The sequence below is a fragment of the Balaenoptera physalus genome (genome assembly GCF_965194825.1).
Source record: "Balaenoptera physalus genome assembly, chromosome: 11".
Taxonomy (NCBI): Eukaryota; Metazoa; Chordata; class Mammalia; order Artiodactyla; family Balaenopteridae; genus Balaenoptera; species Balaenoptera physalus.
The window spans coordinates 1,982,805-1,997,977 of NC_138896.1; the positions used below are offsets into that span (position 1 = coordinate 1,982,805).

Sequence of the window (15,173 nt, forward strand, 5' to 3'; positions counted from 1 at the left end):
CGCCGCCTGCCCTCCGCCACGCACGGAAAGCCACTCCCCTCGCGCAGCCGCGGCGCGTTTCCACGGCTCCGCCGGCGCCCCGTCCACGGAGGATAGGCCTGCGCACGCGCAACCCGCTAGCCTCTCGCGAGCCCGGCCGGAAGGGAACGCACTGCAGCCGGGAGAACGTCCACGGACTACACTTCCCGACAGGCCGCGCGAGCCGTTGCCCACGGCGGCCAGGCGAACCTCCGTGGACTACATTTCCCAACAGGCCGCGCGAACTGTTGCGGGCGGCCGCGGACTACGTTTCCCGTCAGGCCGCGCGGGCCGTTGCCAGCGGCTGCCGGGGGAGGGGCCGCGGACTCCGCTTCCCGGCGCGCCGCGCGAGGCGCCCGGGCCCCCGGCCGAGGGCGGGCCGACGCGGGCAGCCCGGACGTGAGGCATGAGCGGCGCCCTCCGCCGGCCCGCTCGCGTCCTGCCGCCTCCCCGAGCGAGGGTCGCGCGGCGCGGGGCCTAGCGCGGCGGCCGCCATGGAGGTGAGCGGGCCCGAGGACGACCCGTTCCTGTCGCAGCTGCACCGGGTGCAGTGCCCCGTATGCCAGCAGACCATGCCCGCCGCGCACATCAACTCGCACCTGGACCGCTGCCTGCTGCTGCACCCGGCGGGCCACGCGGAGCCCGCGCCGCCCCGCGCCAAGCGGCGCCGGCCGTCCGAGAGCTCGGCGCTCAAGCAGCCGGCCACGCCGACGGCCGCCGAGAGCAGCGAGGGCGAGGCCGAGGAGCCGGACGACGGCGGCGAGACCGAGAGCCGAGAGAGCTACGACGCGCCGCCCACGCCCAGCGGCGCGCGGCTCATCCCCGACTTCCCGGTGGCGCGGCCCGGCAGCCCCGGCGGGAAGGGCGCGGGGCAGCGGCCGGCGGCGGCGGCGGCGGGCAGCGCGTCCCCGCGGAGCTGGGACGAGGCGGAGGCGCCGGAGGAGGAGGAGGCGGCGGGCGACGCGGACGGCGAGGACGACGCGGGCCGCTGGGACGCGGACGCCGCCGCCGCCTTCGAGGCCCCGGGGGGCCGCCCGCACACCCGGGCCCCCGCGGCCGAGGAGGTGCGGCAGCTGCTGGAGGGGAAGCCGCTGGCCGACACGATGCGGCCCGACGCGCTGCAGGACTTCGTGGGGCAGGGCCGCGCCGTGGGGCCCGAGACGCTGCTGCGCTCGCTGCTCGAGGCCAACGAGGTGCCCTCGATCATCCTGTGGGGGCCGCCGGGCTGCGGCAAGGTGAGCGCGTCCGCTCGCCCCGCAGCGCCCCCCGGGCCGCAGGCGCGCTCTCTGGGCGTTTCCAGGGTGAAGGTGTCTGAATGCTGGGGGTGCGCGGGAATCGGGGGACCCCCGCGGCGGGCCACCCAGAGCCGTGGTCCGTCCTTTCCGGGGGCGGGTGGAGTCAGGTGTGCAGCCTGCAGTCAGGAATTGTAGAATTTCTGTTGTGCTGCTTCCGGCTCCTTGTAGCCGGTGGTTTTTTCAACAGACGGGTCTTCCTCAAAACTTGAGACTGCGCTCGCTTAACAGGACTGATGGGAGAACTCCTTTCTCCTGCGAGCCGCCTTCATCCACCGTTTCCATAACTGTCCTTAGGATGGCTTGTCCTTTAAAGAAGCAACATCGGTGCATCTCGGTGGCCAGTGCTTTCTTAGGGGCTGGCACAAGCCCAGAGGAGGGCACTTAGGATGTTGGCGTCACTGGAAGAGCGCTGGGGAGACTGGGAAGGAGCCCTAAGGAGACAGGAGCTAGGACGGATAAAAGAGAAAGCGAGGAGGTGCTGAAATACATATTTTCTTATCTTCAGGGAAAGGGGGGAGAAGGAGCGCCAGTGCGCGAAAAGCAAAGCCCAGGGTGAGGTGCGAAGGGGCTCAGAGCTGTGGGGTGCAGACTCGTCAGCGCACAAGGGCTTTTACGATTTTTCTCCAGTTTTTCTTTCCAGCTTCGTCTTCCACAGCTTAATCACATCTCCATTTATTCCAGTTCCTAGCGTGTGTCCTGCTCGTGGTGTGCCTTCTTGTTTGCACTGGAGCTTTTCTTCAGCCAGAAACAATCAGAGTTGACTCAGGAAGCATGGCACTGCGCGGTAGCGTTCTTAGCGATTCCCTAGAGCTCTTAAGACGGTCAGGACAGCTAATCAGGTGGAGGACGTAAGGGCAGATGGCAAGAAAAACGCCCCTGTGGTGGGGAGCTCACAGCAGATGCCTGGCAAGAGAGCCAGTGGGCCGAGCTGCTCAGGGTAGTGGGTGGTCAGCGGCCACGAGCGAAGCAGATGTGGCCTGTAGGCTGGGATCGCTGAGGGGCAGCCGCGGTACCTGACGGTGCTGTGTGACTCTCAGAAAGTCAAACGCCCCCAGCCCACTCATTCAGGAGTAGGTTTGCCCCTCTCGTGACACAGTCTTCCGTTTGTCTTTACCTCCATCCGTAACTGCTATACTTCACTGCTGGCAGTAATAATAAAGTTAATAATAGCGTGTGTGTGTTTATCAAGCATCCGTTAAGCGCCAGGCGCTGAGCACCGCTTTCCCTGCGTCTCTCCATCGCTTCCCGGGAAGCGCTGACAGGTCGCGGTGCTGCTGTTCCATCTCTGTCCCCAGTGGACAGTCCCACGGGGTGGGGGTCGTCCTTGGTCTCTCAGTTCAAGGGCTGGCTCTCCTCTTCCGAGCTGCCCTGCGGAGCTTCCGGAAGTGGCCCAGCCAGCCCCGTGGGTCTGCGCCTCACCCGTCGGTGGTGCTGTTTTCTTGGCTGGGAGAGGTCACGGCTGTCGCCAGGCTCTGCTGCCGCCAGGTAGCCGCTCTTTCCGGGGATTCTAGAGATCTTAGCGTGCCCAGTAAGGCATCAGATGGGGTTAGACACGAAGGAGAGGAGATCAGGATCGGCCGAACTTTCAGCTGCTTTCCTGTTTCCTTCGTAACACTCTTCTCCACGTTTGGAAGCGCGCTGGGCCGTTTCCGATCGTGTCTGCTGCCGAGCGCGCCTCTGCGTTCAGGCTGCGGGTAGACGCTGCCGCGGCTGCTCTGCCAGCCTGGGCGCGCGTCTCTCCATCTCATCCGCTTCCACGCTCTGCCCTCTGTCGCAGACCACGCTGGCCCACATCATAGCTAACAACAGCAAGAAACACAGCGTGAGGTTCGTGACGTTGTCGGCCACCAGCGCCAAGACAACCGACGTGCGCGACGTCATCAAACAAGCTCAGAACGAGAAGCGCTTTTTCAAGAGGAAAACCATCCTTTTTATTGACGAGATTCATCGGTTCAATAAGTCCCAGCAGGTATGTGCACTTCTTTCTACTTTCTTTTGGTCCTTGTGAAGGCTGACGTGAGTGTAAAGCCCGTGAGGTCGCTGCATAATGCTCGGGGCTGGGGGTGATGATAGCTCTGCGTCTGCAGAAGCCTAGACCCTCAGCCCTTCTCCTTTATGCCTGTGTCCTCACTTTTTCTTAGCGTTTTTTTTTGGTGACCAGAAAATGCTTCCTCTATCTGATAAATGAAATTGTTGGTATATCCCTGAGCCATACATATCAGAAAAACCACTTTGGGTCAAGCTTCCAATTTTCATAAATGTTTAAACATCAGGACTCACAGTGAGCAGTCTAAGTTCCTAACCTAATCCTGAACTTAGAATTAGGAGAAGGAAGGAACAGCCGATTTACCCAGGATCCTGCAGGTTGTCGACTGGGGTCAATTTCTTTTGTTTTCCTCCACGATCAGGACACGTTCCTTCCTCACGTGGAGTGTGGAACCATCACGCTGATTGGGGCGACCACGGAGAACCCCTCCTTCCAGGTCAACGCTGCTCTTCTGAGCCGCTGCCGGGTTATCGTTCTCGAGAAGCTTCCAGTGGAGGCTGTGGTGACTGTCTTGATGCGGGCGATCAACTCCCTGGGGATCCACGTCCTGGACTCCAGCCGCTCCGCCGACCCTCTGAGCCACGGCAGCAACAGCGGTTCTGAGTAAGTGACTCCGACTCTGGCAGGGCCCTGGGGCAGCACCTCCTGGAGAATCCCCGGCTGGGGCTGGAGGGGCAGGATGGAGAAACGTCCTTCTAGGAGAGACGGGGACGGAGGAGGGAAGTGCTGGGTTACAGACAGGCAGACAGGCTGGCTCTGTCTCTGCAGCCGGTTCCTGGCTTTTCACATGCGAGTTAGAGCCCATCATGGGCTTATCTGTAGTTCTTCCAGCTTTAACTGCTTAGCCCCTTACTTTAGTACTTGGGTGTTTGCTTTTGTGCTGACAGATGTGGGTCTTTTCCTAGCACACTTTTTTTTCGAAGCGTGGAAGACCAACCATGAGAAGGCTTATTGATTATTTTCTTCACAGGATAGACTTACCTTACGAATCTTTTGAAGTTTATGCTCAGATTCTAATTTCCTGTTCCTGCAGTTTTTTTTCTTTTTAAGACACTAAGAATTAATATAAACATTACCATGAAACTCCTTTAGTCTTTTTAGGATGATTTTTGAGCACTCTAGAAGTCAAACTCAGTTCCGTGAAAGTAAAGAAATTTTCACTGAAAATGATGCATTAAAGGCCATCCCTTTCCTCTTGGCGATCTCCTTCTGTATCGTGAGAGCTGCGTGATGCACGGGCTGTGTATCGTGGATGATTGGCTGGGTTACTTGGGTCAGAGGTTTTCCCGTATTTGTATTAGGGCGTATTCCTCAGCTGCCCCAGGGTTCCGCGTCAGCAGCCGTAACGCCGGGGGCCGAGGCCCATCCTCTGGGAGGCTGGTGCCTCCACCCTCACCCCCACTGCTCTGGAGCCGCTCTTCTGTGAGGATTAAAGCACAGACCAAATTTTAGGCTCAGGGCTTAGGTTTCAGCTGCCCCTCCCCGTGTGTCCGGCCTCCGCCGCTCGCTCCTGTCTTGGACGCAGGAGGAGCTATGTGGTGCCTCGTGAGAGCCCTGGACACGGCCGAGGACCCTATCGGCACCAGGTCGCGTGGCTTTAGGGTAGAGCTGAGGCGGGACCGCCACCCGCGGTGGGAGCTCCAGGAGGGGCCTCTACGTGCGGGGCGTGCTCCGGGGTCTGCGGGGCCGCTGCCCGCTCTGCGCGCCCACTCCGGCTTTCCGCCAAGCAGCGCGTCCACTGCACACTCACGGAAGCGAGTGATCAAGGGAAGTTGAGAGAGAGAAAAATCCTGACTTTTGCGTGTGTGTTTTTCGTGCATGTACTGGTTGTCGTTACATGTCTACAACTTTCTATCCCACGTTTTTGTTTATCTAGGGTAATTTACTTATTTTATTCACATCAGTATTTCGTGGGATGACTGTCAGGTTGTTCCCTCGCCCCATCACTGCCGTGCCGTAGTTTAAGTGGAATGAGGACCAGACTAGCAGGCAGAGGGAAGAGTATCAGGCTGAATTCGCGGGTCTGCTTGTTAGCAGTTCTGACGAGAAGTTAAGTTGGGAGACGTCACAGGTCATTTGCTCAGGAGGCTGAGACACAAAAAGGCCGAGTCATGTGCCCCAGATCACACAGCTTGAATGATGGAGCTGGATTTTGAAAGCGTGCTTCTAACCCAGTTGGAAGAAGGAGGCTGAAGTTCAAGGAGTTACTTAGTACCTCCTTGGTACTGAGTGAAAGTGCTACTGGTGAGTACTAACGTTCTAACCTTTCTCTGTGCTTCTTCGTGTCCAGGCAGACTGTATTAATTTGTAAAGGATTAGGAACCAAAGGCTTCCATCCTCAATTTAGCAGTTGTGTCTTTTGACCAGATCTGCGTGTCACACTTACCAGGGATACAGTTTGAAAAGGCAGGTGCCCGGGGTCAGGCCCTGGAGGCTGTGGCGTCAGTAAATCTGTGCTGAGAGCCACACACCTGGATTTTAGGAAAGTTCTCTGTAACGTGACACACGTCGCTCTTGTTACCCTGACCGTGGAGTGTTCCTTTTCCTTAGAGAGAGTCACAGAGCGTTGTTTTGTCATTCAGGGAGCGGTTAACCGAGCCACGTATGTGCTTCTGTTCTGCATGAAATAACAGGCGTGTTTTCACTTACTTCACTCCTGCAGCTTAGACATCCAGCCGTAGAATCCTCTAGATAGCAGGAAAACAAGGTGCAGAAAGATGCAGGCCGTGGAAGGAAAGGGGGAAGGAGGGAGCTGGCCTTGCCGCACGCGCCCAGGTTCCGGCTCAGACCACATGCTGCTCTCCAGCTAGAGGACGAGGCTGTCACTTCCTCCCTCTCTGGGTCTCATTACTTTGGAATGTGATCTTTCCCAGTGCACTTAAACCATTTTTTCCCTTATTATGGGACAGTTTTTTAAATCACGTTATAACGATATAATTTACTGTCTCCTGCTTATTTCTCTGTGGGATGCTGTGCAATTTCAGGCACTCTATTCCCAAGGTAGCTTGCGCCTCAGTTAATTCTTTGATGACTTTGGAAAGTTACTTCCAAATGAGAAACATTGTAAAAGTGGACGCTTCCGTTTTACAATAGCCTTAAACTCTCTGGAGCCGGAGTACTGTCCACGTGATCTGTGCAGCAGAGGCTGTTTGTCGCGGAGTTTTGCCAAGGGCAGTGCACGCGCCCCTGCCTCTGTTCTCGCGTGACCCTCCTCCGTTCCCTCTCCTGAGATCTCAAGGTGTTTTGGCGCGTTTATTCCTCTTCAGAAGCTGGCTGGCGGCGGCGGGGGTCGGGATGGGCTGGCGGGGGCCGGGACCTCCGGCCGCGTCCTGTGCAGCAATCCTGGCAGCCAGTTCCCAACAGAGACTTAGCACGTGACCGTCCCGAGTGGCACCTTGGCTAGTGGAGCCCAGGTGCTGACAGATTTGTTCGTGTTTAAAAAGATTCATTTTGGACGGGGCTGAAATTGGAGTGTGGCTCGCATGGCAGGGGGTGTGGAGCACTGGGGGCCGGGGTGGGCGCCCTCCCGTCCCCCCGACTCCAGGCCTGACGGACGGGATGACGGTGGAACGGGGTGGACTTTGGTTAAGAGTCTAAACAGCGAAGGAAGGATTTCCTTTTCCACCACGCAGAACCCATGCCCAGTTTTAAAGGCGAGTCACAGTCTGCTCGTCGGCTTCTGTCATCAGGCGCGAGGCCCGTGAGGAGGCGTGGCAGCGCGGGAGGGCTGGGCTGGGAGAGCACGCACCTGTCTGCTCTCTGCCCCCAAGCACTTCGCGCCCCTCGGCGCCTCGGCGGGCGGTCACACAGGAGGGGCTGCGTGCACCAGAGCCCTGACCTGCAGGTGGCAGAGCAACAGCTGACGTCACCCCTTTGTCGCTAGTGTTTGCATTTTTTATAATCCCACGTGGTGAAAAAGTAACATTCAGAGTTCTGAGTAACTTGCTTGTATTTCAAAATTATATTTTTTGTTAGTAAGGTTGCAAACGCTATATGGCATGACTCCAATTTTGTCTTAAAGACTAGACTGGATATTTATAGGATAGAAATTCACTTGATGTTCAGAAGGTTCTACCTGCCACCCAGTGTGTCCGGAACCCCAGGTCACACCACCCAGGTTCAGTGAGGTTGACAGTGACGCGGGTGGATGGCCCACAGAGGAAACTCAGCACATGACCTGGCGGCTGTTGTTCTCTAGGTGGTGCAAGTAAGGGGTTTTTATGTTTTTCGTTTTTTTGTACTTTCCATATGTCACCATGTTTAAAAATACATGTTTCACTCTGAGATTGTGGGACAACTGAAGTTAGTCCATTCGTTGTGCAGATGTGGAGTGCCTGATGTCCGCCAGGCACTGGGCGTGAAGAATGAAACGTAATTCCCATCCTCGCGGCCCCGGCAGTGGCGGGGGGATGGAGAGACGGTGTGTCACCACCAAATGGCCCGCTCCAGGTGACGCTCACCTAGGGCTCCGGCTCCATCGCTTTCCTCCTGCAGATGGCCCTGCGGGCTCTTTGTTGCCAGGAAGCCTTCCAAGGGGATGGAAAGCATTGCTTTTAGTAGTTCTGAGATGAGATGTTCAGGCCTTTTGGGTCTCTCTGCCCCACCCCAAACACACACACACGTGTATACACACACACATGTGTACACACACGTACACATACATGTATACAAGTACACATATACACATGTGTACACACATACACATGCACACACGTATACACACGCGCGCACACACATGATGTGCCGTCACCAAGCCCCGACTACCCTCCTCTTAGGCATACCTGGGCTGCCACACCCCCTCTGATGTGGGCCCGTGCAACACGTTCTCTTTAGTATGGGTTGTCTAGTTTTTTCCAAATCATCAAAAATCTGCTTCAGAAACGGGCCGTCAGCTTTACAAAGAGCCAGTGAGGCGGCCTCGGTGTGTGTGGTGAGTGTCTGATCAGGAAGGGAAGAGGGTGGGCCTGTAGGCTCTTCCCACAGCTCTGGGGCCCAGGCGGCTGTCGGGAGTCCTGGAAGAGTCGTTCACAGCGCAGCTAATCCCTGGGGTGGGAGGCGGTCCCCGGAAGGCTTGGCTTCGGTGAGGGAGCAGGGAGGTGAGTGAGAGCAGTGGTTTGGGATCGTCAGGGAGTGAGGTGCAGATTGGGGTCGTTCAGACCGTTCCCCAAAGCGAGGTGGGGGGTGGGTGTGTGGTCAGGAACTCTGCGTGGACCTCCGTAGACAAGCTGGGCCCCTTTTGTGGCCACCTCCCACTCCCCGCCTTGGCCCAGCCCAGTGGCTGCCTAGGAGTTGTTTTCCAAGCAGCTGATGAAGGTTGACGATGACATGGGTGAGCCGTAACTTTGGACGATTATTTTTTGCTTTGCACACGTGCAGCTGGCACCTAGCCGGAAGGAATAAGACCCCTCTATGTAACTAAACGTGTCACATATCTCGTGTAACTAGACTGGGAATAGGAAAAGTAGTTCAGTTAGACTCGAAAAGGAGTCACAGTTAGACCTCCTTTACGAAGGTCTGCATGGGCTTAGTACCCCCGTGGCAGCGTGCCCCAGGCCTAAATCCCAGAGCCCTGCTTCTGGGTCCTGCTGTGCCCAGAGGGACTGGGGACCTGGTGGGTTGTTTGTAAAATAAGGGACATGTGTGTGCTTATGCAGTTGTCACTCAGTATCTGCGGGGGAATGGTTCCAGGGCCCCTGCCCCAACAGATACCAAAATCCGAGGGTGGCGGACGCTCGGGCCCCTTCCGTAAAACGGCGCAGTGTTTGCATTGGACCTGAGCACATCCGTACACTTCAGATCATCTCTAGAGGACTTATAATACCTAACACGATGTAAATGACACGTAGATCGTTGTAAATATGTTGTGAGTGCTTTGTAAATAGTTGTTGGTGTGCAGCAGATTCAAGCTGTGCCTTTTGGAACTATCTGGAATCCTTCCCCCTGACGTTTTCCATCCAAGGCCGGTTGAATCCGTGGATGCGGAACCCGCAGGTGCAGAGGGCAGAGCGTCCAGTGAAATCACCTCGCGACTCCAGGGCGAGGCAGTTCGCAGTCTTGATGCCAACCTGCGTGACACCGTGGGCCCGCTTTAACACAGTGGTTTGGGATCCAGGGCAGAGGCTGGAACCTCGGGTGGCTCGTTAGTGGCCTTGCGGGGACGGAAGGTCACAGAGCGCTGCGGGGTGAGTGTGTCCCGCGAGTGTGACGCGCTCCCGGTGGTGTTGCAGGCCCTCCGTGCTCATAGAGGACAAGGCGGTGGACACGCTGGCCCACCTGAGCGACGGGGACGCGCGGGCCGGACTGAACGGTTTGCAGCTGGCGGTGCTGGCCAGGCTGAGCGCCAGGAAGGCGTTCGGGAAGAAGAGCGGGCAGAGCTACCCTCCCAGCCGCGTGCTGGTCACCGAGGGCGACGTGAAGGAAGGCCTCCAGCGCTCTCACATCCTGTACGACCGAGCAGGTGAGTGACCGCCCGAGCCGTGCGGCCCCCGGGCAGCTCCGCGTCGGTCACAGAGGCGCCTCCCGCCCAGAGCCCCGTGTCACAGGCCTGCTTCCCGATTGCTCGGGTGCAGAGCAGGACGGCCCTGATGAGAGCGGGTGTGAGACTGCGGGAAGTTGGCTGCGCCTCTGATTCCAGTAGCTCAGTGAGAGGTAGAATCCTTAATTCTTAGAGTCTCTGCGAAAAATTAAGTTTACATCGAACTTGGTGCTTTTATTTCATAGTAGTTTTTTAAAAAATTAAAGTTGACGTGTGTATGTATCTGTTTTCATAGAACCGTATTTACAGGTACCAAATATGATACCAGCTCTTATTAAATTCCTGACCTGGCAATATTAAATATCGTAAGCACAGCACATTTGTGTCTTTTTATAAAAGACGCGGGTGCTGAAGAGAGTCTGCTGCAGATGAGGCTGTAGGGTAGACTTGGGTCTGTGTGATTCTCGGCAGTCACATGGCAGGAGCTGGAGTAGATTTCTACACCTTTGAAAGGAAGCTGATGGCTCGAGCTGTCACTCTGCGTGCCGTGTCTGCAGTGTTTCCAGATGCTTCTTGGTGATGGAAGCTCCTCCTACTGGCCGGGGCGGGGCGTGGGGGAAGCTTGGCAATGACTGGTTCCGGGCATGGCCTCCTGATGAGGGCACCGAGCGGGCCATGTGACCCCTGGGAAGCGCCTCAGCCGACTGGGGGCACTAAGGACATGCTGGAAGCCTGTCACGGCCGCTCCTGTCTACGTCCCGATGCAGCCCAGGCATCTCAGCCCCCAGCACTTTGTGCCCCGAAGTTGTATGAATGCTTAGAAAATCTGAACAGTAAAACATTCTGGGTGTAGAGCATTGCTTCGCTTTGGCCAAGTGCAAGGATTGGAGATGTGAACGAAATGTAAAATTTCCAGAGGTAGAAATAACGCCCATGTGCTGGACTCCCGTTGTTTCTGGGGGCTCTGGTCTTTCTCCCTTGTGGTTGTCCTAAGATGATGCTTCATTCTGACGGGACCCACTGGAACTGCTCTCACGTGTCATCAGACCGTCAGCTAAAAACCAGAGAGCTGCCATCTAACATAATGGTAGCTAACGTGGAAGTTTGTTTTGTAATTTTCAAAACAACCTTAGGCGGTAGGTAACTATTAATGTTACCCCACTTTACAGATGGCAAAGCCTAAGTTCACAAAGCAAGTGCTAAAACTCATCCTCAAATCCAAGTCTGACGGATTCCGAGGACAGGACCTTCCCCCGTGTTGGTGCCGCCTGCACGCCAGCCCACCCCACGGTCACCAGCCTCATCCCTGCAGCACGTATGTGTGCGCGCACACACACGCACACGCGCACACACACGCACACGCGCGCACACACACACACGCTGGTTCCGGCCTCTCGGGGTCACGTTCCATCAGGGGGAGCCACGCATGACGGGGACCCCTGTTCTCCACAGCTGTGTGCTGCCCGCCTGGGCCAGGCCTTGAGAACCCGCACGTTCTAGAAGCCTTCCCCTTCGTGCCGCTCCCGCTGTCACATCCCCACCCACAGTGGGTCGGCGGACACAAAGGCACTTCAGATCCCAGAGAATCGTCTTCTCACAGGCTTTGTTCCATAAATACGATGATAGAGGCCTCGCCCTGGGAACCTGCTCGCTGGTACTCTTGGCCTTTTTTGTAACTCTGCTGAGACAAAGACCGCCACCCCCAGGATTTTAATTATTTCTTTTCATGTCATCTAGCATATAGTTACCCACCTGTGGGATTTGGTAGATAGCGCAGATATTTCTGTGTCAGAGTGAAGAGGTTTCCAAATGAGAACAAGTTCTCTGCCCTGCATTGAGGTGGAGGTTCTACACAAATAGTGTGGAATTCTAGGCTATAAAGTGGTGTATGATAAAAGCAAAAATAGAAACTAGCATAGAATATCTAACCATGCACGTTCCTACGGGGCTTGCTCTGTGCCTGGCGAACGTTATTAGTCAGCCCCGTGAGCTAGCTGGTCTTGCACCCATTTTACAGATGAGGGACCAAGACACAGACGGGGTCAGACTTGCCCACGGTCACGTGGCCGGTGCGCTTGGCATTTAAACCCAGGCCGCCTGGCTCCAGAGCCCGTGGCCTCGACCGTGTTACCTTCATCGTAGACCTAGTAGAAGCGTGAGAGCCGAGGACCTTTGCAGCGGGGGAGGCTCAGGGCCGTCTCGTCGCTCACAGTTGACGAGGCGAGCGGAGGGGAGCTCTCCTGCGCCCTCCGTGTCCGCGGGTTGGCCGAGCCTGCGCTGCCGGCCCTCCTGCCCACATCCAGGCTCGGCGTCCCACACCGGTCGCCGGGCAGCTGGAGGGCGGCTGTCAAACCTCGCTCTCCTCAGGCCTTCCTGGGCCCCTCACTAGTGCAGGCTTCCTTGAAGTCGGTCGGGGGAGAGCAGCGCGCGGCCCGGATGGCGTGTGAGCGGCGGGTCCCGCGTCCCGCCGAGGCTGAGCGGTGCCCTTTGGTGTCCAGGAGAGGAGCATTACAACTGCATCTCCGCGCTGCACAAGTCCATGCGGGGCTCGGACCCGAGCGCCTCCCTCTACTGGCTGGGGCGCATGCTGGAGGGGGGCGAGGACCCGCTGTACGTGGCCCGGCGGCTCGTGAGGTTTGCCAGCGAGGACGTGGGTGAGTGACGGGGGCGCCGGGGCCCAGGGGTGCTGCTGCCTTTCGGCCTGGGAACCTCCTGGCTCCGTGCGGGGCAGGTGCGGGGCAGGTGAGGAGGAGGAGGAGGGGGAGGGGGAGGCTGAGCACAGCCGCTTGGTCCTGCGGGGGGTGTGCTCGGGCTGTTGGTCTCCCAGAGTCACCGTTTCCTGCTTCCTCCGCGGTGGGGACCGCGCGGGAGGACAGGCCCCCTCATATCATCTGCACTTTGCTGCATGTCACAGACTGCGTTTTTTGCGAAGCGAAGGTTTGCGGCAACCCTGCGTCAAGTGGGTCTGGCAGCACCCTTTTTCCCACAGCAGCTGCTCCCGTGGTGTCTCTGTCGCACTTCGGTAATTCTCGTGATATTTCACACTTCTTCGTCTCCGTTATATTTTTGTTATGGAGATAGTGATAAGTCATCTTTGATGCCACTACTACAAAAAGATTGGCTCACTGAAGGCTCAGATGATGGTTAGCATTTTTTTAGCAATAAAGTATTTTTAGACATAATGCTGTTGGTGACGGTAGAGTGTAAACGTAACCTTTATACGCACTGGGAAACCAAAGATTTCATGCGACTTGCTTTATTGCCGTATTCGCTTTATTGCAGTGGTTTAGAACCAAACCCACAATATCTCTGAGGTGCCTGTGTTGAAATAAAAGAAACATTTTAAATTTGCTTTGCAGTCAGGTGTTCTGGTTCCATCAGGCAGCTCCTGAGAAAGAGATGGAAGATTCTGGACACTATTTAAAGAAAACGACCAGAAAGATTTACCTTTCTTTGGTATTAGTAGATGTTCTGCTTTTAACGTGTCCATCCTTGTGACTGTCTCCATGGCCTCTGCTCCTTACGTGGGTTGTACGTAGTCTCCTGTTTTTCCTATCAGATGCAGAGTTTTTATCCATGAGGAGACAGTTCTTGACACTGCGCAGTAACCACTCAGTAAATATCTCCAGTAAGCTAACGAGATCAGGTTTTGCTGAGTGGATTTTTTGGTCAAAGTCTGCAGGCAGTGATGGGTCAGGATGGGGGTGTGCGTTATGACTTACATGTGCCTTTGTCTCTGTGTGTGTGGCAGGTCTGGCCGACCCATCTGCATTAACACAAGCAGTTGCTGCCTACCAAGGCTGTCACTTTATAGGCATGCCCGAGTGCGAGGTAAGGGAACCCGCTCCGTTCTTTGCAAATCGGTCCCTTGCTCTCACGCTGTGTCCCTTTGTGGTCCCTCACCATGGGTGCCTGGGCCACTGAAGAAGCTGCTTGGCTTTCTCACTCGCATCTTAGAAGCTTAAGACTCTAGAGAGGGGACCTCAGGTGTCAGCAGGGTCATGTGTTCAAACTGGGGGAGTCCTGAGTGCCGAGGAGGTGCCCAGGGTTTCCTGGGGACGGAAGTGTCAGAGGAGCCGAACAGGAAATCTCTGCAAGTTCACCCACAAACAGAGCAGCTCCAGCTTAGCTTTATATATTCGGGTTTCAAGAAAAATTTCATATAATAAAAAGTTCTTTCAGTTTAAAAAAAAAAGAAGGGAAAAGAAAACCAGTGGTCTGGTTCAGCCTCTCACCTCAAGCAGGAATGTCTTCTTTCCGTCCTAGGTGATCCAGACTGTGGGCAAAGCGGGGGAGTAAAAGCCTGGGGGCGGGGATGGGGGCGGGGGGCTCTTCTCAGAACTAACCAGAGGCGGCGCCTCCGTGACCGTGGTGCCCTCTCGCCCAGGTGCTCCTGGCCCAGTGCGTCGTCTACTTGGCCCGAGCCCCGAAGTCTGTCGAGGTGTACAGCGCCTACAGCAACGTCAAGGCCTGCCTGCGGAGCCACCAGGGGCCGCTGCCCCCCGTCCCCCTGCACCTGCGCAACGCGCCCACCAGGCTCATGAAGGACCTAGGCTACGGCCAGGGCTACAAGTACAACCCCGTGCACAGCGAGCCCGTGGACCAGGACTACCTGCCCGAAGAACTGAGGGGCGTGGATTTCTTTAAGCAGCGGCGGTGCTGACTCGGAGGCTGGGCCGGGCGGGGGAGGCCCTGGATCGCCGGGTGGGCGGCTTGGCGGGAGTCACAGCGGGCCGACCTTTCGTGCCAGCGGTGTAAGCGTTCCTGCGGGGGGGGCGCGGTTCCTTCAGCCGAACGTGTGGCGTCGAAATTGTGTTCGTTTGCACTCTGTGCGACGTTATGCTCATGAAACGGTCTGGCAGCTTTGTGCAATGAATTAACGTTACGAGGGATGACCTATTTTGTCATAGTATTTAAGTCATAGTGTCATTTCAGAATTCAGTTCTGTAGGGTTTTTTTCCTTTAAAAAATGGATATTCTGGGTAGTTTCAATTGGTAAAAAAATGTAATTGTGATTTAATACTGCATAGTGTTTTGGGTATTTTTTTTATATGCAAAGGTCTTATAAGCCAATAAAACTATTTCAAAGTACTTCAATTCTTGCCTGTTTTTCCACCTGGGATCCAAGGTACCAACATCTGTCACCATCACATTTTGATAGGTAAGCACTGTGAAAGAAAAATTTTCATAGGTGACGTTGGAAAGTTTGGAAGTCCGTGTATCTTTCGAAAATTAACTTTTAACCATTTTGAAGGATTGTAAATGGCTTCTGAAAGAATCAGCAGCTCCCGTCCCGGGCCTCCCCACTTCTCCAGACTCTTGAAGCCCCGTGTTTCTA

At 56.1% G+C, this 15,173-nt stretch overlaps 1 protein-coding gene across 4 annotated transcripts; it reads left to right on the forward strand.

Annotated features, from left to right (window-relative positions):
- Positions 1 to 307: 307 nt before the first annotated feature.
- WRNIP1 (WRN helicase interacting protein 1) lies at positions 308 to 14,932 on the forward strand. 4 transcript variants are annotated; one of them, XM_082413191.1, is made up of 7 exons: positions 311 to 1,253; positions 3,091 to 3,282; positions 3,722 to 3,963; positions 9,588 to 9,817; positions 12,334 to 12,489; positions 13,587 to 13,666; positions 14,223 to 14,932. In XM_082413191.1, exons 1-7 carry the CDS (start codon positions 513 to 515, stop codon positions 14,496 to 14,498), a joined length of 1,917 nt encoding a protein of 638 aa, XP_082269317.1. In that variant the 5' UTR covers positions 311 to 512; the 3' UTR covers positions 14,499 to 14,932. The 4 variants fall into 4 exon arrangements, with proteins under 4 accessions (XP_082269319.1, XP_082269318.1, XP_082269320.1 ...); XM_082413193.1 differs by lacking the exons at positions 13,587 to 13,666; positions 14,223 to 14,932 and adding an exon at positions 13,395 to 13,580 and having other exon boundaries at positions 308 to 1,253; XM_082413192.1 differs by lacking the exon at positions 12,334 to 12,489 and having other exon boundaries at positions 310 to 1,253.
- The last annotated feature ends 241 nt before the right edge of the window (positions 14,933 to 15,173 follow it).